Source organism: Rattus norvegicus, chromosome 11 (genome assembly GCF_021556685.1).
Source record: "Rattus norvegicus strain SHRSP/BbbUtx chromosome 11, alternate assembly SHRSP_T2T, whole genome shotgun sequence".
NCBI lineage: Eukaryota > Metazoa > Chordata > Mammalia > Rodentia > Muridae > Rattus > Rattus norvegicus.
The window spans coordinates 79,495,746-79,522,541 of record NC_141544.1 but is presented as its reverse complement, the minus strand read 5'-3'; the positions used below and the strand labels follow the sequence as shown (position 1 = coordinate 79,522,541).

General features: G+C 43.4%; 1 protein-coding gene across 4 annotated transcripts in view; it reads left to right on the top strand.

The window, feature by feature from the left end:
- Nucleotides 1–26,796, top strand: part of Hacd2 (3-hydroxyacyl-CoA dehydratase 2) — a 91,587-nt gene continuing 64,791 nt past the window's right edge. Inside the window, 3 exon segments of one of the 4 annotated variants that reach the window (NM_001402103.1) lie at nucleotides 1–219; nucleotides 3,389–3,506; nucleotides 20,985–21,003. In NM_001402103.1, coding sequence (NP_001389032.1) covers nucleotides 65–219; nucleotides 3,389–3,506; nucleotides 20,985–21,003 — 292 coding nt within the window. In that variant the 5' untranslated portion in view covers nucleotides 1–64. 4 annotated transcript variants of the gene reach the window in all.

Here is a 26,796-nt window from a genome sequence, read left to right as displayed (position 1 = left end):
CCCCTCGCAGTACCCAGTGGGTCTGAGGTGCACGCGTGAGGAGAGCGGGCTGCAGGCGCTTGACATGGCGGCAGCGGCGGCGACTGCAGCGACCAAGGGGAATGGGGGCGGCAGTGGACGAGCCGGGGCTGGCGACAGCAGCGGCTCCCGGAAGAAGAAGGGCCCCGGGCCTGTGGCCACGGCGTACCTGGTCATCTACAATGTGGTGATGACGGCGGGGTGAGGCTGGAGCTCCCCCGGGGAGGCGGGGAGCGTGCTCTGCGGCCGGCGGGGGCGCTCTGCAGCCCGCGCGCTGGGTGTCGGACCCGCAGCCCGGGCGGCCGCGGGGCGAGCGCGGGGCAGGGTGGCCGCAGAGCTGCCTGGCCAGGGCCTCGGCGGGGCGAGCGGGCGAGCCGGCGAGCCTGGGGGCCGGCCACAGGTGCGGGGCTGCGCGGCGCGGGGCGGAGGCCAGTCCGGGGCGGCCGGTCGTGATTGCCCCAGCCCGGCGAGGAAGCCGGACTGGCTGCGGAGACCATTCATTTTAGGCGGTGGTTTTCAAAACCCTAGCGGGAGCGTTCATCTGGGAGGCGGTGGGAATCTGTTCGAAGTTTTCGGCCAGCCGCCCGACACCCGGGCGTAGACTTCCGAGGGGGGAATTAGGTAGACTTTCTTGGGGTAAGTTGAGGTAGGGAGAGAATGGACCCTCGGAACGGTGTTTACCCAGTTTCAACTCTGCCTCTTCAATTTTGAAGAGGGTTTTTAGTTCCAGTTCTCACACAACTTGCCCTGTGACTTTGAAGAAACCTGCTTCTTTCTCTGGGCCTCTAGTGGTTTTTTTTGTTTGTTTGTTTTTGTTTTGTTGTTGTTTTGTTTTGTTTTAAACCCAGTTAGGTAGAGTTGGGCTAGGTGAATCCAGGTTTCGCAATCCGGTGGTTTTGGTGAGGTGGATCACAATATAATTTGTTAGGAAATTTCTAGGTCGTAAAACTTTCTTACGTGCAGTTTCTCCTGTCCTCTTCCTTCCCTCCTTCCTTTTTCTCTTTCTCTTTCTTTTTCTGTTTTTTTTTTCTTTTCTTTTTTTCGGAACTGGGGACCGAACCCAGGGCCCTGCACTTGCTAGGCAAGCGCTCTACCACTGAGCTAAATCCCCAACCCTTGTTTTGTTTTTTTTTTTTTTTTTAAGACCAGAGCTCATTTATGTAGTCCTGACTGTCTGGAACTTGTGATCCTCCTGCCTCAGTCTTCTGACTGTTGGAGTTAGGGAACTGTGCCACCACTCTTGACACCCTATCATTCTTTGCTGCTGCTGCTGCTGTTTTGTTTACTAGTCTTGGGGATTGAACCTAGGGCCTCACACTTGCATGCGCTCTACTTCTGAACTATATCCCTAGCGCCATGGCTCCCCCCCCCCCCCCCCCCCCCGCCCCAGCTATTTTCTTAGGTAAGACTTTTTAGTCTTAATTATCCTTTACAGTAGGAAATACATTGGCAGGCTTCAAAACTTAAAATAGGCACAAAGCACATATATACAGTGAAATCCTGTTCCAAATCACCTTGCTTCAATCAGCTCGTTTTCGTATGTTCTTTAGATGCTGCTGGTATTAGCACATGCTAATACATGCTTACACAAATGTTGTAAGTGTTATTATGTTGCTTTTTAATGAAGAAATAGCCTGGGAGGGTGGTAGACTGATTGTTAGTATTAGAAATGGTAGGTGTTGAAACATAGGCTCAGAGATGGTGGATCTCTAAGTTAAAGGACAGCCTGGTCTACACAGAGTAATGAAGGAGGAGGAGGAGGAGAAGACGAAAAGAAAGGAACACAGGCTTGCATAAGATCAAACACATTCTCAGAATCTCTGGATTTAAACGTAGGTCAGTGGAACTCCAGCAGATACAAGTTGACTTTCACATGCATGTTCCCAGATTCCGTTTTGTTTTTTGTTTTTTTTTTTTGTTTGTTTGTTTGCTTGGTTGTTTTTTTTTGTTTGTTTGGTTTTTTTTTAGTAGAACAGTTAGGGATCCTGTATATGTGGGTATATGAAATTCCTATTCTAGCAAATTCAAGTAAGGTGAAGGACCTCATTTTCTGGGTTATGGAACACAAGATAAGGGTGAGGAATGGAGTCTTAACGCAGAAAAGAAGTTAGGATTCTGAGAGGGAATCAGTTCTAGTTCTAGTCAACCTGAGCATTAATTTATAATAAACTTGATAATAACATATCAAACTTTAACTGATAATAAACTTGAATGTTAATTTGTTACTGCCTATACTGACCTGTTAGACCAGTAAGGAATTTATTTCTTCTATTATAAATCCTTATTTAATGTCCCTCCGGTGGTTTGTAGGATATACTGTTGCCTAGTTAAACGTGTACATTTAGTTAAATCTGTTCTTCCTGCGATGGGCCTTAATGACCAGGCGCCATTTGCTTCCTTATAGATAACAGGAAACCACAAGCCTAGTATTAATTTTTGAGAGGGAAGGTAGAGAAGAAAGGTAACACTCACAACTAGGTGTCCCAGTGCTTTCTTGTTTTGTGGGTTTCTAACCAATATACCTATTGATTGGTCTCTTATCTCACTTGGTTTTGGAAAATATAAAACTATTCCTCTTCAAAGGCAACTTTTATTCTTACTTTGTATGTAATTTAGATAAGAAAGATCACGATATATGGACATGTCCCACTGAGACACTTGTGAAAATAGTTTAAAATATTTTCCCAGTCTGACTATTATTAAAGAGCCTTTAACAGCGTAAAACTGAGCCCCTTGTTCCACTCAGACTTTCTGGGATCTGATTTAACTGCACAATAGCTTCTTCCCTTCCAGTTGGCCTTGTTCTCAGCAGATGGGTTTATCAAAGAGCCCAGTTCCAGACAAATGAGGTGCCACAATGTAATTTTATTTTACAGGATGTTGTAGGTAGTGTAACACTCATTTGTGCTACAATGTGGTCTTTGTGAACTACAGTTGATGTGTCCATCATTTTTATACTATACTTAAAATAATCCACTTGCAAAGAAGGAAGGTTTGTTTTGGTGCAGTTTGGAGATTTCGGCCCACAGTTGAAGGGACCTCCTTACTTTGGGTCAGTGACAAGGCAGGAACAGAACTCATGATCATGCCACAAAAGAGAGAAAGAAAGAGGGCTGGGGTCCTAGGGTCTGTTTCAGGGCGTGCCCCTGATGTCTTAAAGACGTCTTACTAGGTCTCAGCCCTCAAAGGTTCCACCTCCCAATAGAGCCACTCTGGGGACCATGCTGTTCATGTGGGTGGTACATCACAGCACTGGGTAAATCTAGGGTCTTTTTAATTTTTTTAGATAAGCCCTGCTATTCCTACCTCTATTGTCCCAAGTCCACCGTACTCTTGCTTCCTCTCCTCACTGTGCTCTCTTTTTCACTAGGTGGCTGGTGATAGCGGTTGGGCTGGTGAGAGCATACCTGGCTAAGGGGAGCTACCATAGTCTTTATTATTCAATAGAAAAGCCTTTGAAGTTCTTCCAGACAGGAGCCTTACTGGAGGTATGTTTGAGAGTTTCATCACTAATTTCAAATGTTCTAAAGTGGAAAATATGCTGTTGCTAAGTATGATAGAATATATTGAAATATCCGTATCCTGGTTGGATTTGCTTTAAATCTGGAAATTTTGCCTTATGAAATTGATGTCTTTGAAATCTAAAAAATAAAAAAAAAATCAAAATTCCATCTAATGTATTGCTTGGAATGTGTTTTATCTCCAACTTTATAGGAAATCGAATGATGCAAACTTGTGTTAGGATTTTAAGGAATTCGAGGATTGCCCTGGTAGATTGTTGACAGGTGGAGATAGTGTATTGGTGATAGACAGGAGAAACAGCAGGACCTGCCAGAGGCATCCACACTAACAAAGGCTTTGAAGGACAGCAGGTTGGCGGGTCCATGCTTGCCTCGGTCCTCCTTCCTGAATCAATGTAGTTTGGGTTATAAGTATAGTTGGATTTTTGAGTTACAGCTGATAGTAATACAACTCAAACAATTTTAGGAATAAAGGGATCTTCTGGTTTGAAGCTGATAAAGATATAAAACTATGGGATGGAGAGATAGCCCAGCAGTTAAGAGCCCTCGCTGATCTTCCAGAAAACCTAGGTTTGATTCCCCCAGCACCCACATGGTGGGTCACAACTGTCAGTAGCTCCAGTTCCAGGGGATCTGATGCCCTTCTTTTGACCCCCGAGGGCACCTGGCATGCATATGGAAAAACACTCATAAAGATAAGTTAGTAAAATAATATTTTAAAAAGATTAAATGTTAACTTACAAAATGGAAGGAACCAGCTCAGGGTTGAGAAGCAACGGTTTGACTTTGTTTCTCTTTGTGTGATGGTCTTAGGCTCTGCTAGTGTAGTTAGTCCTGACATGGTGGGAAGAGGTTGGGTTTTCAGAGCCTCTGTGTCAGATACAGTACTAGGAAGGACTCTGGTTGGTCCTTTTTATACCAGCTTAGAGTCTTGCTTGTGGTGCTCACACTTGATCAGCATGTAGAGCACATGTCCATCTTTCTGGACTATAGATTTTGGGAGTGGAAAGGGGGCTGAGGACAGTTAGGGACATGCAAAGCCAGAAGCTCTGTAGTTGTGATGCAACCCTTTGGGTAGTACAGAGGACATGATACTGGGTTTATTTCCTCATTCTCCAGGGCAAAGCCAGCATAACGTTTGTGTCTTGGTGGCAATTTAAAACCCGAACTAGGAAACAATGTTTAATGTTTGAGAAAACAATAACTCCCCTCCATGGAAAGTTACTCTCATCCTCACTTTTAAAAGCAGAAAGTAGAAAGTAAGTTCTTTATTCTTGTGCCTGTTGGGGTGCCATCTGCCCATTGGGCTGCTGTGGTGACTTGGGCATCCCCTTGAGCAGATCACTCACTCCCACCCAGCTGGGCTGTGGTTACCAGCTTAAAAGATTGGACTTTTGGGGTTGGAGATTTAGCTCAGTGGTAGAGCGCTTGCCTAGCAAGCACAAGGCCCTGGGGTCGGTCCCCAGCTCTGAAAAAAAGAAAAGAAAAAAAAAAAAAAGATTGGACTTTTATCCCTGGGTCACCGTTTTGATTTGGAAAAGAATTAGGCTACAATCAGTTTCTAGTTTCTTCCTGCCCAGTGTGAGTCCAAGAAAACCAGCAGATTCTGTTGTGCATCATCTTTAAACTTAGAGCCTTGGGGTTTTGTGAAAGGGGGAGAAATAAATAAGTAGCACTTTGTCACCTTGTCACATACTGTTCCCTCAGCTGCAGAAAGGCACTCCTAAGATCCAGGCCATCAGAAACAAAGAAGGGAGTTGCTCACAGTTGGAGTATTTCAGTGATTTATAAGGGGATTTCCTTGAAGATTTTAAAATATAAAATACAAGTTTTAAAATTTAAGTATGTCTTAGGGAAAGTGAATAAATGAAACAGTGCAATACAAATTCCCTCCGGAGCCAAGTCTTAGACTTCAAAGGATGATTGGCCTGTCCATCTCTGTTAAATTTTGTGATAAGGATTTTTAAGAAATGTATTTATTTATTTTGTCAATCTCCACTAGAAACTTATTACATGACAAATCCTGGATTTGGTTTTAGGGAAAAGTCTATGCCCTCAAATTGGAAACATCTTTGAACCCAGCCTTCCCTAAGAGAGAAAGAGACAATGGAAATGACTGTGTTTAATGAAGCAATGGTTCTAGAAACAAGCAGCAGATGAAGGCTCAGAGATCCACGGAGGCGGGAGCCTCTAACCAGGCTGTAGGGAGAGCCTACTGGGCTTCATGACCTACTCAGCAATCATGGTGTAATCAGTAGATGTGTTGCTTAATTACACTATCTCGCATTAATTTACAGGATGAGAAAATTAATCTAGATAAGTTAGCTACTCTATCTCTGTGCTGACTTATGTTGTTTAGTGAGGCCTTTGGGGAGGAACTTAGAAAGGAACTATAAGTCAGTTGTCTCCCCAAAATTTCAGATCTTTTTAGGAATATATAGAAGACTTAAAAACATTTAGTAGGCAAGCCCAAATGGTCATGAGGTGATGTGTTATGAAAACGAAACAAAACTCAAAAGAGCTTCCTTTCGGAAGGACTTCCTTTATTTTTGCAGGATAGAAACATGAGTTGGTGTGTGTGGTATTGGTCTTTTTAAAGGGGTTGCCATGCACATACCAGGCTAATACCATCGCTACATTTACCTGTGTTGCCAGCTCAGGGATCTTAGTAAAATTGACAGAAACCTTAACTTTATTCTACCTACTTATCCGAGAATGTGTTGAGAATTTTTTTAATAAATAAATTCTAAAAATATTCTACAGGTAGTAATTAAAGTGTTTGGTTAATGAATACTGTGAAAATAAAGCCTTTGCTAAAAAAAAAAAAAAAAACTAACTTAAGAGCTGGAGAGGGCTCTGGCAGTGTATTCACCTAGTGTCCACAAGGACTGCGATGTACTCTACAGCAAAACAAACAAACAAACAAAAGCCCACAGTAGGCTTGTTGGGGAGGTGATTGTATCAGGACTGTTGGCCGGAGATCAGGGAAACCTCCTCGCTTAACCATCAAGAGGAACCTGTTGTCTGCAGCATATTCTATAAATAAAAATCAAGGGCAGGAGTGTAGCTGAGCGGTAGGAATGGTCCAGACTCGGGCTGAAACAACCCAGTGTGCCCAGGCGTTCCTGCTCCTCGTCACTTTGAGCTGCTATCTGTGTGGTGTCTGAGCCATTCTCCCTCTGCATGCTTGCTGCTTGTTTCAAGTGCCAGGTGATAGTAACAGGTAGTCTCCTGATGTAGCTCTTGGAACCAAGATGAGAACAGCTAGCTAGAAGCAGAGTCTTAGTTTTTTATCTTAGTGAGGAGCCAGCAGGTCCAGTTGGATCAGTTGTGACAGGAAGCAAGGCTGCAGTGTTGATCCAGAAGGGAAGGAGGAGAGGGGCAGCTTTAGAGTGAGGTACTAGAGGAAGCCAAGAAGTACTTTACTAATCTTACCACAAGACACACAATAGAATGAACATGTGTTGTATCTTATTATCTTAGAATTATAATATATAGTATTATATAATATTATATATATATTAATGTTTAATTTATCTAGGGAGTTTTACTTTAGTTTTTTTTTGTTTGTTTGTTTGTTTTTTTAAAGTGGAGGGTTTTCCATATTTTCCAGGCTGCTATCCCTGTCCTGGGTTTAAGCAATCCTCTGCCTCAGCCTTTCAAAGCACTAGGCCTACAAACACACACATATCTGGCTGTAATCTGATTTATAAATTGATCTATTGTACAATGTTAGTAATCAGTATTTTAGGCCAAGAGATCAGTGTGCAGATAATATATGGTACCTTGCGTCAAATCTTGAGTCATTCTTTGCCGGTTAACATAAGTAATATCAACATACTTTTTAAATGCCACTCATAGACTGCAAAATGTGGTGTGTCAATACCAGCCTGGTGAATTATCAGTGGTGTCTCCCACCTGAGTGAAAGGAAGGGAGACACAGCCTGTCAATGGATGATGCGATTTCTTTGACCTGAAATGTCTAGGACATTAGTCTGTACACGTGGAAGACTAGTAGGAGGGACAACCCTGAGCTGTAGGAACAGGTACAGGACTTCCTTTTTTCTTTTTTTTTTCTTTTTTTTCTTTTTTCTCTTTTTCGGAGCTGGGGACTGAACCCAGGGCCTTGCGCTTGCTAGGCAAGCGCTCTACCACTGAGCTAAATCCCCAACCCCAGGATTTCCTTTTAAAGGGATGAAAATGTAACTAGTGATGGTGCTTGCACAACTTTGTGACTGTGGTGATCAAAGACACCTCACTGTACACTTAGAAGGGGCGGGTCTTACAGTGCTGTGATTATATCAGGCTTTAAAGATGCTGCTTGCCTACAATGTGCTATGGGCACACTCTTTCTCATTTTGGCTTTGGATTCATGATAGTGATTGATAAGGCAGACTTTCTCCAGTCTGACTGAGGAGAGATTGAATATTAGCACAGGGATATAGAGTTTGTGGTAGAGTCCCAGGTTCAGTTCCTAGTAACACACACACACACACACACACACACACACACACACTCTACAGTTACAGTTATGGTTTTGGACTGGGATTGAACCTAGGTCTCACACATGCTAGGTAAGCACTGTGCTACTGATTATATCCCTAGCCTTCCCTTTAAAACATGTTTATTAGACAAGCAAGATGGTTAGTGGGTAAAGACATTGACTGCACAAGCTTGGTGACCTGAGGGAAAGAACTGACTCCACAAAGTTGTCATCTGACCTTGACACACATGCTCCCACAGAGTAATACTACACCCTTTTTTTTTTATTGTTGTTGTTGTTTGCTTTAAAAAAAAAAAAGATTTATTTTATGTATATGAGTATACTGTAGCTGTCCTCAGACTCACCAGAAGAGGGCCCCAGATCTCATTACAGGTGGTTGTGAGCCACCATGTGGTTGCTAGGAATTGAACTCAAGACCTCTGGAAGAGCAACCAGTGCTCTTAACCACTGAACCATCTTTCCAGTCCCCTATTACACTGCTTTTAACGTTTCTCAGTGTCTTGTTAAGTTGCCCAGGTTGCTCTGTAGCCCAACCATGCTGTGAACCTGAGGCCTTGTGTCTTACCCTCATGAGTCATGAGGACTGTGGGCCTGCACCAGGATGTCTGACCAGAATAACAGTTTAAACTGGTTTCTAGGCCAAGCTGGATTTCTGAATGCTTTTGGTTAAAATAGGAGTGCTTGTTGGCTGTGTCCCAGGACTGGGAGTTCCTTCTCAACAGGTTGAGGTCGCTTTGCACAGACCTATTTGGATGGTATAAGCCATGTCAATTGCTGTGCACCTCATTTATCTACCTCTGTTCTTCTGCTCCTAGTGTCCCACAGCAACCCTTCTGCCTCCTGTTCATCTCCAGAGCCTTCTACTGTGTGGAACCCCTTTGTCTACAATAAGGGGAGACATGTAGGCACTTTTCTTACCTTTTCCTAGAGTTGATCTATTGCTGGGATTGAAAAGCAGAATTAGTTATGGAGAGCTGTAAGGGACCACAAAGAACTGTCTGGCACATTCTTGGCCCTACTTCTGTATTCTCCTCAGAGTCTTCATGCCTCACTTCTCCCCTTTAGATCCCTAATGAAATAGGAAATGGTTTTGAATGCCATTTAAAATAGAGGAAAATCTTAACTACTGTGTCTCTAAGAAGAAGGCCTCCGGTTTATACCCCTGAGTGTTTTTGGCTGGGTGTCTCAAACCTTGTCTGTTGCTCTTCCTTGTCTGATGCTACCCTGGTAGCATCCAGGGTGTTGCTAACAGAGCTGGATGCTTCAGGTTCATCACCAGCCAGTCTGCTCCTGTGATCTGGCCTGGGGATAGTTGACTGGAAGCCAGTTTTTCCTTTGTGGGAACCTGTTGATTTTCCAATGACAGTTTTATGTCTTGAGGGACTTTTGAAGCAATCTGCATGACCTTGTTAGACTCCCTTTATTCTGAAGACTTTTTAAGAGAACAGATCTCTAAACGAGTTTGGAAAGGCTAGCAGAGCCAGTCATGTGGAGTTATCTAGTACGAACTTGTCGAACAGCAGAGCCCAGAAAAACCAGCTTCAGAAACTGTGTGAGAACGGGATGGGATGTAAGGTGTCACAACATTTGACAGGAAGAGGGAGTCTGTAGGAAATGGGAGCCCACCCACACAGGTGTCATTGCTTGACAACTGAACAAGTAGAAGTTAAATAATACAGTGCTCAAAGAATGGAGGAAGCTGATGGCGTTAGAACAGAGTGTGCTCAAATTAAAAAGCAAAGATAAAACAACAACAGCCCCTAAATAGATTTACAGTGACTGCAGGGCAGGAGAGAGGCTGCAGTGGTGTAAGCAGTAACCACAAAGGCTGAGGAGAGCGCTTGTCTCCAGTCACAGAGCATTAGGTAAAGCAGGCTCAGAGCAGAAGCTGGTGAGAGTTTGTAGAGTTCACCATTTGAGAGGGAAAAAAAACCCACTCAGTCTGGGCTGCCTGGCACAACACAGATGTACTGTGCTGGTGGACTGGCTAGGCAGTGCATGGTACTAGAACAGGGAGGCATAGTCGTCTGCTCGTGTTAGAACCCTGTGTCCACAGGACTGAGAGCAGGCATAAAATCTTTAAATGAGTAATGAGTATCCAAAAAAAATAGAAAAATTAGAAGGCATAATTCAAAGCAATTGTGGAGAAAACACGTTTTCTGAACTAAAAGGCTGGCTATTCAGTTTATTGCAAACCACAGACTAGCTTTTCTGCCAGGAAAAAAACCTTACTCCTTCTGAGTTTCTCTTTAAGTCCTAAACTTAACAACAAAGATCTCAATTCTTAGAAGAAAAGAGACTTGGAAAAGAAATAGTAAAAGCAACTAAAGACCGTAGACATCAATCTTTCTAGGAAACAAAATTCACTCTGTGCTGGGTGAGAACATTAGCTCCTAAGGAGACAACATTATCTACAGGTGGAGCCATTCTGACACCTAATGTCCCATGTCTGTGCTGTCCAGTAACATAGCCACTAGTCAGTCACATGGTAATAGAGCCCTCACTAAAAAACTAAATTTTAAATTTCATTTCTATTCTGATGGGCACATACGATAGCTGGGACAGGTAGATGATGAAGTAGATTGCGGATTGCCCACCGGAACTCCATGAGCTACTTTAGAATCTGCCAGAACAGGGTGAAAGGGAGGATGGAGAACGAGCCAGGGGAGGGTGACATCTGTAAATGGCATATCACCTGGACTTTTGAAGTCCTTAATTTGTAGTTTAGAACAACGGGGCTAATATTAAAATGTGCATGTGTTTTCAGATTAGGAAAATGTGTAGAATAAATACAAAACCTGTGAGTGCTGGAGAAGGGCACGAAGGGTGTGTTCAGACCATTGCCCGTGCTGGCTCTGGGGGTGGGAAGTGCAGGGAGCTGAGTAAGAGATGGCTCCTTCTACTTTCCATGCTTTATTATACATTCACGTACCTACCTCTTACGTGAGTCTTGAAAGGCACAGTAAAGTGTATTTACTAGCATGCAATAGAGAACAGGATGGGTGAGGGAAATAAGATGACAGCAGTTTGTAAATAAAAAGACAGCTTAGACAGTTCATGAATTCAGTCTAGAAGCCTCAGCTTGAGAGCTTGGAGTCAAGGCCACATAACTGAGATCTGTATTTGCTGCACAGACCTACAGAAGTGGACAGTGACAATGCAGGGCTGCAAGTTAGCTTTGACGCTTTTCCCGAGGACCCAGGTCAGTCCCAGCACTCATGGCCCGCCTACCTCCCAGCTGTTTTAACACAGCTCCAGATGGTCCCGCTGCCTCTGCTAACATCTGTTGGCAGCAGGCATGCTCACGGTAGACATACATACATACATACATACATACATACATACATACATACATACATGGATGGGAGACACTCATACACAGAAGGTAAAAATAAGTCTTAAAACAAAAAGACTTTACAAAGAGCTTACCTGGTGATAGATGACTAACATAGATAACTGCTCTGGCATAGTATATGTGAGGTCCTGGTTTCAACTCTCAGCACCACAGGAGGTAGGGAGGGAGGAAAACAGAAAAGAAAGGCTGGCTGAGGCTAGCTGGGCTTTGTAGCGCATACCTGTAGCCCAAGCTGAGGCTGAAAGGCTGGGACCAGTCTTGCTTGAGTAGTAACTGACAAAAGAGAAGCAGACATGGGGGGAAGGAGGGGGAGAGGGAAGGACCAGGGAGGGAGGAAGATCACAGCCCAAGATAAAGTTGATTTCACAACAGACTCAGGAGTTAAGTGTTGTCTGTAGCAGGAACCAGAGAGATGGTTTGATGAGTAAATGTTTATCTGAACAGAGAAACAAAATGTGTAGAGAAGCTGGCAGAAATGCTTGAGAAGTGAAAACAGCGCTTAGAATTCATCGTGCTATATATAAAAGCAGACACCAAAGTTAGGACTTAAGGCAGTCTTTGTCACTGATCGCACAGTGACCTGCTCTCTCTGGGCCGTAATGTGTTGTGAGCAGCGAGCACGCTGGATCAGATGACTTCTCTTTTTCCTTCAGTGTTAAGTTCTGTGAGACTTTAGCACTTCACTCTCAGGAAATGAAAATTAAGCAAATGATTAGTCACGATAGTGCTACAAGATAGTGAAATTAAGTAACAATGAGAAAATATTGGCAATTAGGGAAATTTCATTTTTCTCCTTCAGTGGATGTAAAAGGATTTGGGGGAAACATTTGGGGTTCTCTGAAAGTAAATGGGCTTTTTTATTACCATTATTATTATTCTGGCTTGTTTCAGTGTTTGGCTTATGCTCTAATCATTTAGGAAGGAGTTGATGAGAAATAACCTATTAGTGAAGGCCAAGCGGAAGACATGCTCTTTGCTCCTTGCTGACCCTGGAAGTGGTTCACACAACACATCACATTGGGCCTGGATGAATCCAGGAGAACCTTGGGTTCTTTTTTCAAGAACTTTTATTAACAACACATTCATTGTTCAAATACAGGTTTTCACTGTCAGGAAGGTAGATAGATATTCATAGCATAGCAGAAGCTATGCTGAGGGTCACCACACGGGGTTCCCACTCTGATTCCTAACCACGGCCCTCTAAGCCTACTCCGCACAGCTGCTCGCCTGTGCAGCACATCTTAGCTGAAGGTCTCGAGCAGAAGTTTCTAATTTGAGAGTCAGGGTCCTAGGGGAGACTCCCCAGCTGCAGGGCAGATCAAGGGTGATGTCTCTCTAGACGTGCAGAGCAGAGCATTGCTCTAGGTTTCTGCTTATACACTGTCCAGTGGGGTGCTAGGACTGTGTCTGCTTATCTTGAGTGAGTGATGTCACTGGGTTCTGGTTATCGGGTACAGCCTTGGGTGTAGTGGTGATCCTCACTGAGCCGTTTTTTTACATGTCTAGAAGGTTTTACTGTGCTCATTACAAGGGCCCTCCTAGCTGGACTACTCCACCCCTTACCTGAAACTCTTCTAATGCAGGGTGCTGGACTGTCCTTCCCCCTGCTGCTCTTCCCTATATAATGCAACCATTTTGGTTACCTGCCCTCTTTATTCTCCTTTCTCCTCTCCCTTCCCCTCCCCTTCTTCTCATGTGGCTCAGGGGCATGTCCATTCTGGGCTCTCCCAGGTGTCCTGCCTCTGGCTCTGCTGTCCCACATAACTGTAATAAATCTTCTCCTCCATCCTACTCAGGATCAGTCATGTTCCTTTTCCCTTTTCCTTTTTTTTTTTTTCCCATTCATCTGCTTTCGAAACAAAGGTACACAGAGGATAACGAAAATGGTTGGATTATATAGGGAAGGGCAGCCCAGACCCTGAACTGAAGAGTTCAGGGTAGTGGGTGGGGCATGTCTGCTGGGAGGGCCCTGTAATAGGTAGTTGCTGAGGGACACTGGGAGAACCTAGCGGCCAGGTCTGCTTTGATATGTTAATTAGGCATTAATTTGACCCAGGCTCGAGACCTAACAGTACATTTTCATATATGTGTATCACATATACCCACTGCCCCACTGGTCCCCTTTCATATAAATGTACGTTATGGAAATTTCTGGTGAGACAAGTTCAGCACACCCTAGTCATTCCTTCCAAATTTAATACCAGTGCAAGTTATCCTTTCCTGAGGTAAATAAACTAAAAGGTGAAGAAAGGCCAGCAAGATTTTGAAGAACCTCTGCTCATGGCCACCAGAGGAAAGACAAGTGCTTCCTTCTAACAGAAGATGCCTTGTACACTCATTGCTTAAAAAAAAAATATGCATTAAGATCCATATTGTTCATAAGCTTCATGCCTGAAAATGGTCCCTGTTAACACTTGGTGTCTGTTCCTCAAGACTACTTGTTAGGGTTGGGAGCATAGCTCCGAGTACAGTACCTACTTATCATATGAAAGACCCTGGCTTTGTTCCTCAGTGGGGGGGGGGTTACATGTTGTTATGTGCGTGAATTTTAAGCAAAAATGAGATCTAAATCTTTATATGGGATTATATTTTCCAAAACAAATCAAATTTTGGTAAATATACCCACCCAGTTAAGTATGTGGTGCTGCACAGAAAGGAGGACTCCAGTAGTAGGCGTGACTTAGGAGGGGCCCGGCTCTGGTTTCTGTTCTACCTGGGCATTCTCCCTTCCTGAGGCTGAACCTACAGCAACCTCACGGGTCATCAGTGACTCACGGTTCTGAGCCATAGCCAGTGAAGCAGGAGACGATACCTGACCCATACTGGGCCGGCCTGATGGCTCCCCTCCCATATGGGCTCCTGCTTACCTTGATGCCTGTTAAACTCTGTGTAGGTGCTTTGCTGTTATTTACCTACCTTAGATTAAAAATGAAATTGGAGGGCTGGAGAGATGGCTCAGTGTTACGAGCACCGGCTGCTCTTCCAGAGGACTTTGCTTGGTTCCCAGCACCCATGTGGTGTCTGACAACCGTCTATAACTCTAGTTCCAAGGGATCTGGGGTCCTCTTTCGGTGCCAGGCATGCATGTTGTATATAGACAGACTTGTAGTCAAAACAACCATACGCATTAAATAATGAAGTGATTTTTAAAGATGAAACTGTCTTCGTTAGGATTTCCAAGGCAACTTAACAGCTTCTTGTTCCAATTTCTGGAATCCACACATGATCTTCTGGACTCTTCCAAAATGTTTGGATCACTTCTCCAGCTCTGTCCTCTATAGCTCTCTGGGCTCTGGTTGACGCCACTCCATTCCTGTCGCTGTTCTTGGTGGTCATCCCACGGTACAGGCATCTCCAATACACTGGAGTCTTCCACTGCAGCTAGGCTGCATTTTCCCCAGAAGTCTCTCATAGGCTCTCTATTCTTGGTGCCAAGCCTCAACTTCTTTGCATGACCCTTTCAGTTCTGGCCTTCAACTGATACTGAGGCTGCACCTTCACCAGCTGCCTTCCCGGTCCTCTCACGGTGACCCCTTCAAAACCAGTACCATCTGGGTGATTCTTACACATTACCAAGTCTGGCTGCCAGCACAAGGTCTATCTCTAGAACACAGCTTCATTGTGTTCTCAGAAAACACTTTCTAGAAGATTTTACCTCAGTGACGTTGGTCTCTTCTTAATCAAGCTGAATTTCTTAGCTTCAGATAATCAGCATCAGTTTTCCCAGTAATCTGTTCTATTCTTGACTCTAAAGCCAAAAAGCAACAAGGCCCAAACTGTCAAGTTTCGCTGCTTGCTGGAGCTCCAACTCCTTCACTGGCTAATCTTGGCTGTCCTAGAACATGCTTTGTAGACTGATTTTGAACTCTGAATTTTGAGATCTGCTGGATGCCTCTGTCTCCTGAGTGCTGGGATTAAAGGCGTGTACTACCATACCTGGACCTAAGATTTAAAAAAAACAAAAAACAAAACAAAACCTGGAATTTGCTCTGTAGACTGATTTTTGAACTAAGAGATTTACTTGCCTCTGTCTCCTGGGATTAAAGGCATGTATATGTTGAGTGTATGTAGTTTTAAAAACATTCTACCACCTTTGCCTAGGTGCTACGCCATGCTCTGACCCCTCCCAGCTCTCTTTTGTTCTTCTCTTTGCTCCACCAAGCACTGACCAGCTTCTCTCTACCCTCCTCTGCTTTGCTGATGAAAAACACTCAGATGGTTTTAATACTTTAGAATTTGCCTGCTAGCACAATGCTGGGCTCAAATATCTCCCACCTGAAAATGTATGCCCCTAACAATTTATTATCTGTGTCTCTCCTTCTGCCCTAAGTTTAATGGCTCGTATCAGCTAGCCCCCAGCGACTTCCTTGGCCATCTGGCCACTGGTTCTAGCTCCCTGAGATCTTACTTGATTACTTCGTGCTTCTCTCTACAAATTGTGGCCAAAAAGCTCCTCTCCTTCCCTAAGTCTCCCTTTTCCTCCGGGGACCCAGAAGTCCCACCTGTATCTTCTATCCAGCAATTGGCTCCAGGCCTTCTTTATTGACAAAATCAAAAACCAATTAGGGAACCAGACCTTAGTATCAGCACTTCCCCCTACATATACCACTGTTTCTGGACCTAAGCTTTGCATGGCTACTATGCCTCAAGATGTGAATCAAAAGTGTGTTATCTCACATCCAGATCCAGATCAAAAGCCTGTGTCTTCCAGCACCAAGGTCTGGATCTCAGTTGTGTCCTCCATTTCTGTATTGTAGTTCCTTCCAGAACCAACCAAGAATAGTCATCATAATATTTCTGTCTTAGGGTTTTACTGCTGTGAACAGACACCATGTCCAAGGCAACTCTTATAAGGGCAACATTTAATTGGGTCTGCTTACAGGTTCAGAGGTTCAGTCCATTATTACCATAGTTGGAAGCATGGTAGCATCAGGCAAACATAGTACTGGAGGAACTGAGAGTTCTACATCTTGATCCAAAGGCTGTTGGGGTTGGTTTGGTGTTGCTAGGTAGTCAAATGCTAAATTCTGTACCCCAAGATCTGGTTGCTCAAAGATGAGCAAATTCCTGTATACACCAGCCTTTGTTGTATAAGCCTTATTCCCCAATTAAAAACAAAGTGGTTTAATAAAAATGACTACAACCAATTATTGGGAGAATAGAGATAGGTGGAGTTTTAGTTACCTGGTTGGGATTGCAAGGAGGGACCACAAGGAGAAGAAGGGGAGGGAGAGAGAGACAGAGACAGAGACACACATACTGACACAGACACACACAGAGAGACAGAGACAGAGACACACAGACACACACACATACATACACACACACACACACACACACACACAGAGGCAGACAGACAGACAGAGGGAGAGAGAGAGGGAGAGAAGAGGAAGACTCCATTAGTCACGATGGACCAGTAGCATGTTTCCAGTGCCAGAATGAAGTGCCTCCCCTGAACACCAGACTCCTGGAGCAGAGATAACCAGAAAGAGTCAAACAACAAGTATTTGGGGAACACATTTCGGGGAGTAGCTAGTCTGGCATTAGAGAATTGGAGTATGGGTAATCCTCCAGTAATCATGCAGAACCTAGTAAATAAATCATAATTTAAGTCTCATTCATTTGAACTTAGGTGGGGATAAACAAAATTCATACTTTATAGAAGGTAGCCAGGAAGAGACTCCATGTCTTCCCTATGCATCCTGGGAGGATGCATTTTCTCCACATTTTGGGGAGCTTGAGCATAGAGACCTCAAAGCCCACCCCCCAGTGATGCACTCCCTCTGACAGTGCCACACCCACTCCAGCAAGGCCACACCCATCCCAACAAGGCCACACCCCCTAATAGTGCCACTCCCCATAGGCTAAGCATTCAAACACATGAGTCTGGGGGCGGAGTCAAACCTATTCAAACCACCATAAACTAGAAAAGTTTGTTGTTAACTCACAAAATTTTCTCAGTTCACATCTTAGAAGCTTCTTCAAAAAATGCATTTCTAAACAGCCATTGTACAAGATGGTTGTACACTGTTCCTGTAATGTCCACCTTTCTAAACCTGTCCTTTAGCCCCCTTCAGCCTGGCATGCTGTAGGCTCTTAAGGCTACTGTCCTTCCAGTAAATAAGCAGAGGTTAAAATTTAAAACTAAATTTAGTGTATTTTTGGTAAGTAAATGTTGTGGCGTTCAAGTCCATTGAGAAAGAACAAAGACTCAGTTCAAATTTAGAGCTTCTTGACTAGGGAAACCACTGAGTTGATGTCTCAGAGTGAGTGAGAGCTCAACTCTGTGAAGATTTGTGCTGCCCCTAGAGTTCAAATTTAGAGCTTATTTACCAGAAGGACGGCAGCTTTAGAACTAACAGCATGCTGGGCTGGAGGGACTAAAGGACAGGTTTATAAAGGTGGACATTACAGTTATCTATGGAATCCACGGCTGGCCAGAGAATTGTTTTATCCCCAGCAAGTTCCAGGTTAGCCAAGGCTATGTGGTAAGACCCTGTTTCCAAAAATAAATAAGTATGAAAAATAAAATGTTAGGAACAGCTTCTTTAATATAGACTAATAACTTTTCATGTTATTTGTATGATAAGATAAGACATTTCAGTTGTGAAATAGAAATTTTATTTGGAGATTGCTTTGGTTCTTAAATCATTATTGTTTTTATTTTTGTGGTTGTATATGTGTATGTAAGTACACATGGAAGCCGGAAGCCAGAGGACATGTTAGGTGCCCAGGTTCTTGCTGGTATGGAACTCACCACGAAGGTGAGGCTTTCTCCTCACCAGTTCTTAGATTGCCAGCATGTGCCACCAGGCCTGGTTGTACTCATTTATTCTCTGTGGTCTGGCCCTTGACTCACCTACCTTCCAGCTCTGGTTTTGAATAATCCCCGAAAGTGTCTACAGTTTGCTTCCTAACCACTTTGTTGCCCCTTGCAGTGCTGTGGGTTGCTTTTGTTGTGCTGGTAGTGGTTTGGTTTTTTTCTCTCTTTCTTTTTTTGTCTTTTTTTTTTTTTTTTTTTTTGGTTCTTTTTTTCGGAGCTGGGGACCGAACCCAGGGCCTTGCGCTTCCTAGGTAAGGGCTCTACCACTGAGCTAAATCCCCAGCCCCTGTCTTTGTTTTCACTATTCAGAGAATATGGTGCCCAAGGAATTTTTGTACACTAGGTCCAGGATTTCAGGACAGAAAGATACATTTTCTACATGTCCTTCTTATTTGACTCCTTAGAATAACCTGCAAGATTACTTTTATGTTATACTTTATAAGTAAATAAAATCTAGTTAATCTGAAATATAATTCAGTTTGTCTATTTTCTTATCCTTCCTTTTTTTTTCTACTTACTTACTTTTTGTTTGTTTTTGAGACAGGGTTTCTCTGTGTAACCCTGGCTGTCCTAGAACTTCCTCTGTAGACTGGGCTGGCCTCGAATTTAGAGACTGGCCTGACTCTGCCTCCCAGGTGCTTGGATTAAAAGCATGAGCCACCACTGCCTGGCCTTACTTTGGTTTCTGTTACTGCTTATCTTCATGATGCTTTTGTTTCTAGTGTTGGTTCCTATTCGTATTTGTTGGTACTTGCTCAGAGTGATTTCTGGAACTCTTATTATTTCCTAAATTTTATTTACTATTTTTGTGGGCGTGGGCACAGGAGTCACTGTGCACATGGTGGAAGATAGAGAGCACTGTGGAGTCCATCCCCTCCATCCACCTTCCCAGCAGGCCATGGGACCCGCATAGACTTGCTGTCTAGCTTGTGCAGCAGGCCCTGACCTGCAAAGCAATCTCACTGGCCCCTGGAAATTGTATTGTTGAATCCACATGTATTTATCATAAGTTAATATTGTATCTGGTTGTTATATCTTTATGTTCAAGAGCATTTACACACTGAAGTACATATTTTCAATGAAGTTGTTTTCTTTTTATTCTTTGCATGTCGTTAGGATATGCAAAGGATGGTTTTTGAAATACTGTGTAAGTAGGTCACATCAGCTATGAGTTTCATCAGGAAGGTGAAAGGGGGCATTGTACAATCGTGTGATGAAAGAGAGAAGGCTCAGTCTGGGAGCACACGACCTAGGAAACAGGGAAGCCCCTGTTGTGTTTTCCTGCAGGGTCCTGTCCTTAATGAGCAGCCAGGATGTCTTGTCACATACATGAAGGGAAGATGTGCTGCTTTCCGTATTGTCAAAGGATGCTCTTCATCCATGTCTTTCATTTCATCCCTCATTTTACTCTAAATGTTTTTCCAGTCTGTGCAGCAGAAGGTATTCACACGTTTGAGATGTTCAGGGGTGTCCTTTGAAAGGGATAATGTAAGGGATGGAAGTTCTTCTCTTCCCTTCTCACACAGCAGCACATTTGTACAGCTCAGTTTTTTAATTCAGACTCTCTCCCTATACCCTGCTCCTGGATCCCCACCCCCCACCCCAAAAGGGATGGAGGGCATTTAGAAAAATAGTCTTTCAGCACAGAACTAATCAGGGACATTTTAGCTAAAATCTGTCTTGTGATGTTCTGGTCTCTGGGCCTCATAACTCACTTGCAGTGAAATAGTGGTAGAAAAGGCAGAGAAGACTGAAATTCAAGGCTCAGGTCCATGTCCAGGCCATTGCTCACCACCGTGCGCAAGCTGTACAGCTTTCTGTGTCCCTGGGTGTCCTGTGTACCAGTCAGGCTGACTGGCAGGAGCAGTAATAAGTAACTGCTAGAGATGTTTTATAGACATGATGACAGGAACTCCACACCGTTATCCTATAGGTAGCTTCAAATCCTCAGCACCAGTGTTAAAGCAGCGGAGATTTGGAAGGATGCAATTGGCCAATTGGGAGGCTTTGGAGAGAGGATGGACATAGCCTTCTCAGGCCAGGGGCTGGAAGTGAAAACAAGACTGATCTGAGATGCATGTGCAGGAATGGGAAGCCAGTTGAGACTTAGGGGTAAGGGGAAGTTAGCTCAACAGACCAGGAGCCCAGGAGCCCCAGGCGTAACATAAGGAGGAAGGAAGGGATGGGCTTCCCATTGAGGTAGCCATTTTGAGATGCTGATATAGTCATGGAGATGTCCAAGGTGGTTTGGAAGTGGACCTGGAGCTAGGGAACGCGTTTAGAAATTAGATGAGAAGCAACTCTCCAGCAAGACTATTGATTGAGGCAAGATAAGGACTGAGGATGGAGCTTTGAATAATAACTATCTTCACTGAGGCCTGCTGGGCAACAATAACCAACAGGGCACTGCTGAGGGCTCGTGAGTAGCCTGTGACAGTGTGTTCTGCAGATTACGGAGATGCCTGGCTGTAATTGTGAGCTGATGGGTTATAAAAGAGGTCATTGACATCTAACAAACCACCATCTGAGGATTAAATCCTTAGAATCTCTCTCTCAGAAAAACACAAACAGAAACGAGCAAACAAAACTAGTAAAGAAAAAACTATGTTTTCTTTTGCCTGTAGCAAGGTTTAAAAGTGGAATGTTTGTTTTTCAGGCTTAGCATTCCGGCCTAATGCTGCACTAATCATAACTGAAAATTTATGTGAAATAAAGCTCTAATATTGGCCTCACTAATTTTCTTTTCCCTTTTTTTCTCTCTAGATTTTACATTGTGCTATAGGTAAGTAGAACCCCCACTCACCTTCCAAATACATTGAATTGTGCCTTTTAAAGTCATAGATGATCAGCTTGGTTTGATCCTTAAAACTCAGGCCAATTAACCATTGTATAAAAATTGCTGGTTAAAGGTTTTGTTTTCTGAAATAGCAAATATTAGATGTCATCACCACACACCATTGTCTGCTGTGTCTCTTTCTGTCAGTTTAGGAGGTGCCTCCCCTCCCTTCTCCCCTTCTCACACACCAAGGAAACTCTCCCGGGTTTCTAAGTTGCCTTGGGCTCTGGAGCTGAGCTGGTGTCAGAGACCTTTCGTCTGTGTGGTCTTTGCATGGATAGTCTCTGTGTGTATCACAAGGTTTAACCCTTACTCACAAGAGCATACTCAAAGCAGATAGCATGTGCGGGTGCTTGGTTGAGGGAGTCATTACATTTTGCCCTGGAACTCTGAGGCATAGCTTTCAGTATTTGGTGGATAGACACCTATAATTAGGCAAAAGTCAATTTTAGAAAGTAGACAGGCCCTATAAAGCAAGCCGATAGCATTCTAGGTTTGTCTCCCAAAGGGACAACATGAAGATGATATTCATTGAAGCACACTGAAAGTGAAAACTTGAGAACACTGACCCCAAACCAGTATCACCCCTCAGCTTAACTCATAGCTAAAGTGGGCATGAACTATATTCAGGGTGCTGGGCTTGTGCTGATAGTCAAGAATGAGCAATCTTGGAGTTGATAAGGCGCCGTGCAAGGTGGAGACACAGCTGCCTGCCATGTGGGTCCGCAGAGGTCTCTGTGATCCCACAGACATTAAGGAAGGCAAGATGCTGGGAGCCTCCCAGCACAGAGAGGGTAATGGGGGAGTGCATAGAGTAGGACTCTAGTGAGGGCTTTAAAGTCTGGGTCTCAGGATGTTCTAGCTCTCTAACTGCACTGAAATGCTGATGATAACTTCTAAAGAGTCCTAAAAACTTTTTTGCTCTTTCTGAGAGTAAAAGGCTGCTGGCTTAGGTGATTGGCACCTGTAGCCTGACAGGGGTGGGAGTGGGGTGGGAGGGAATTAAGAAATGTGGCCTTTGTTCTATCTCAGCAGGAACTGCTGAGCTCTAACTTTCAGCCTGCTAGTTCGAAGTCACACAAGAACACTTAGAAAAGTATTTATACTAAGTTGTTATAAAAGTTGTTTATAGTGTTTATTACTAAGTTGTAAAAAGTTTCCAATGAAAGCTATCTAAGAGGAAAAGCTGAAAGATCCTAATTGGGGGGGGGGGATGCAGGAGGGGTAGAGAGAAAAAAATCTAGTAAGGGAAAAATTCTTCTCATCTCTTTGTCCTCAGTACTTATACATCTTTCAGAATACATGATTGCATGTTACAAAGTTCATCACAAGTTCACACAAAAAAAATCAAATCATAAATTGAAATAGAAGTTTACAACAGAGAATGTTTACACACATATTCATCAGGAGTAATTGGCTAAACATCCATCACCTGTCTCAGCTCCACAGGTTCACTGGAGGTTTAAAACCATAACTAAGTTATTAGTGAAGTTTTGTATAGAATAACCCAGTCAATATTTTATCCTCTGTCCTAGCACCTATAATAAATCACTAGTTCCCTTTTTATGACCTTTGGTTAATTGTTTTACAACCTCTTGGAATGTGCTCTGAGTATGAGAAAGTCTGGTTACTATCTCAGAGCAATTAACTGGTGACACTTGGGAGTCTGGCAGAGTTCTCACTGCAGTTTTGACTATCAGAAAAGTACCTAATAGCAGTCCCAGTATAAAAGAGCTTAATAATCACTGGTATAATTGTAGGAATTCTTACAGGATCATAGTAAGACTTAAGAAGTCATCTATTTGTCTACATAGCATCACTACGAGATAGTACATCTTCGTAGATCTGTTCCAAAGGGGTGGGCTAATGCCTAGTTATTGTTATATATGTTTAACAATAACAGGAAAAGCATATTAATAGCAAGAGTCTTTCCTAAAATGAATTCTCCTATGGCCTTGCCTCAAGAGTGAACCTGTCGCAGATTATATAATAATCTGAAGCAGACTATCTCAGGAAGGTCACCTGCTAGTATTCAGCTTGTCCTATTATGGCTCCTGGCATCAAGGTATCTTCACTCCAGGGCTGTACCTCTGTTACTGCAGAACTTGTTAGTCTAAGCACCTGTTTATTTGAGGGTCTCATTGAATTCATTAGATTGGTAGAAGACTTTTTGGTCTCCTGAGAGGCTTTAGAATACTGCCTTAGAAACTTTAAAAGATAAATTTGAGAGGTCCTGGGGCTTTCTGTTACAGTCTCCTTCCCCGGTTTACAAAAGTATTGATAATTAATCATTACTGTTACTGTTAATAATTATTACTTATTAATAGAAAATACTGTACCTCATTTATAACCGGATCTGGCTTTAGAGCCTGCCTAACTTATTTTATCTTATGTGATCTTACACCTATCTTTTTAATCTACAATTTTAAGCTATTACATTTTAGCCCTTTTTCAATGGTTACATTTTAAGCATATAAGCTGATGGTTTGCTCAGTGGTAGAACACATAGACATGCAGAAGACCTGGAGTTTAATTTTTAGCATCACAGAAATTAACAATAAAAATTTAATTAATTCTAAGCATAAACTAGCAGATTAGGAAATACATTTGGTCAAAGAGCTCTGGCTCACTGCAGGCCTGCCTCACATGGTTGAGCTGTGTCTGCTACTCTCTTAATCTTCAGTTGTCTCTGTATAGCATTCCCTACCTTTGATGATTTAACTTTGAATCTGTGAGACAGTATAGAAGTATGCACTTGGCTGAAGACTGTCCTTCATCTTTTCTAGGCTATTATGCTATTCTCTCTCAGTGCCAAGCAGTGGTCACAAATGCAGCTCCCAGTCAGCCATATGACCACAGCGGGACAGTGAGTACTGTCCAGTACACTGTATTAAGATGCAAGGTAGTAGATGGCAGAAATTCATTTTCCACTCGTGATAGTCCCAGTTATGATGGACTTGGTGGCTGTATTCTCCATCATCAGTCAGGGTGCATCTCCCTGTAAACTGAGTGACTTAGGAATATTTGTTTCTTCTAATTTTGGATGTTTGGAATTCCAGAGTCAGATGTCTGTTGAAACCCTGTTCCTCAGGCAGTATATGCTTTCCATTGTGATGTGATGAAAGGGGCAGATCGGCTCCCGAGCCTTTGTTATAGCTGGTCTTTGGCTAGTTGGTTTTGTTTTGTTTGACACCAGGTCTCATGTAGCCCAGGCTGGTTACAAACTTTCTATGTAGCCAAAGCTGGCCTTGAACTCTTGATCTTCCTACCTTCATCTCCCAAGACTTATGATTATAGGCATGATTGGCCACACTGCAGAAACCAAGTTTTCAGGGATCATAGTCACCTTCATCAGAGTCTTCATGACCTAATCACTTCCCAAAGACCCTACCACTTATTACTGTTGTGTTGAGGATCAGCATATTAAATTGAGGGGTGAGGTACAAGCATTCACACTGTATGTTTAAGTATGCATAGTATTTTCATTAATGTTTAACTGTTGTGGTGACCCAAATCACTTTACTTATTTTAAAATACACTCTTTTTTTTTTTTTTTTTCTTTTTCTTTTTTTCGGAGCTGGGGACCGAACCCAGGGCCTTGCTCTTGCTAGGCAAGCTCTCTACCACTGAGCTAAATCCCCAACTCCTAAAATACACTCTTAGACCTCTAAAATTTCTATCCCTGGGAGTAATTACCAATGGGTATGTTTGTCCATTCATACAAAGCAGACAGACAGACAAACAAACAAGCTTCATCAACTGCCTGATGGGGCTGGGTCTCAGCTGCTACATGAGACAGTGGGATTGGAGAGTGAGCAGCTACAGATGTAATTCAAAGAAGCCATATCAGTTAAGGTTTGCATTCTGTGACATAACGTGCCCAGAGGGGGGCCTGGTGTCTGTGTCACTCTCTTGTTTGTTTATGCTGCTTCCTTATTAGGCTGAGAGCTCCTTGGGGACAGCTAGGGCCTCAAGTGGAGCCTGATACATGGCAACACTTGCAAGGCCCTTCCTTTTCCTGAGGGAACTTTGTAATGTCAGGCTCCCCAACATCATCATTGTTCTTTGCCATCATCTGCATTTTTCTTCACAGTTCATAGAATGATCTGAGTTCTTTATCTTAAAAAAAATGATTCCTAGCTCTTGAGGGTCCGAGATTAAGAGGATCTCTGTGAGCTCCAAGGAGCAAGGGTTACATAATGAGACCCTGCTTAAAGAAAACAAACAAACCAAGTTGAAGCTAACCTCTGAGTCTACCGTTTCTTCTCCTCCTGGATAATCGCTCCTGGCCCTCTGTGTAGATGTGTGGTAGGTTCTTCCACCTCCTCGCTATTGTTTATGCCACGTTGTGCGTAAGGGCACACATACTCTGGTGTGCATCTGCAGTCATAGGACAAGCTCCAATATGGCTCCTGTCTTCTAACTTGTTGGAGACAGTCTCTTGTTTGCCACCAGGATAGCTGACCCTTAGGCTTCCAGGTATTCTTTTTCTCTTCCCTGAATCCCTGCACATAAGCGCTAAGACCCCAGACTGTCTCCAGTTTCCTTTGCTGATGCTGTGATCAGTACACCGGCAAAAGCAGTCTAAGGAGAATGGGTTGATTTTGGCTCACAGTCACATGGAAATCAAGGTGGAAAAGCCTGAAGTAGCTGGACACATCACATCCACAACTGAAGGGGGGGGGAGGGAGAAGGAGAGAGTGGGGGGAAATAGTCCCTCTCTGTCCATGGATCCTGTGCTCAGCAGACTTTCTTCTTTTCATGCCACCACAGTGGCTTGGTAAGTGGTCCCTTATACGCATGCCCAGAGGTCCCGCTCTAAGTCTGGTCAGCTAACAACACTCAGTATCATAACTCGCCCTCTCATGCATTCAACTTCTTTATGAGTTCTTGGGATCTGAACTCCAATCATTTTTTAAAATTAATTTTAAAAATTTATTACCAGAGCCATTGATCCCAGCACCCTGGAAGTAGAGGCAGGCTGATCTGTGTGAGGCCAAGGCCAAGGCCAAGGCCAACCTGGCCTATACACATTGAGTTCTAAGATAGCCAGAGCTGCATAGACACTATCTCGAAAAAAATATCAATTTTAAAAATTAAAATATGATTATATCATTGCCTCTTCTTCCCTCCAACTCTTCTCCATGTTCCCCCTCCTCCCAGCTCCATCTCAAATGAGTGCCCTCATTCTTTAATTTATATGTGTGTGTGTGTGTGTGTGTGTGTGTGTATGTGTGTGTGTGTGTGTGTATGAATATGAATATTATATGTATATGTCTTTAGGGCTGGCCACTTGGGATTGGATAATCATTTAAGGGGCTCATCCCTAGGGAAGACTACTTTTCTCTGTCAGCAGTCTTTAATTGCCTATAGCTCTTCACCAGGGCATGGGGGCCCCTGAAATTTCCCTACCCTTATTCAGATCTTGTTTAAACAGCCATATTGTTGAGATTCCATGAGTATAGCTTCCTTGTCACATCTAGAAGACACAATCTTGCAGCAGACTTTCTGGTTCCTCTGGTTCTTACAGTCTTTCTGCCCCCTCTTTTTCAGTGTTCCCTGAGCCTTAGGGTAAGGGTTGAGTTATAGATATATTAATTAGGGCTGAGCACCCCACAGTCAGTTTCTTTCTGCCTTTGACTAGTGGTGGCTCTCTATAATGCCTACCTCACCTGTAGGTGAGCTCCAATCTTGACACTTTGATGTCCCGTGCTTCCCCTCTGAGCTGTGCTCCAGTTC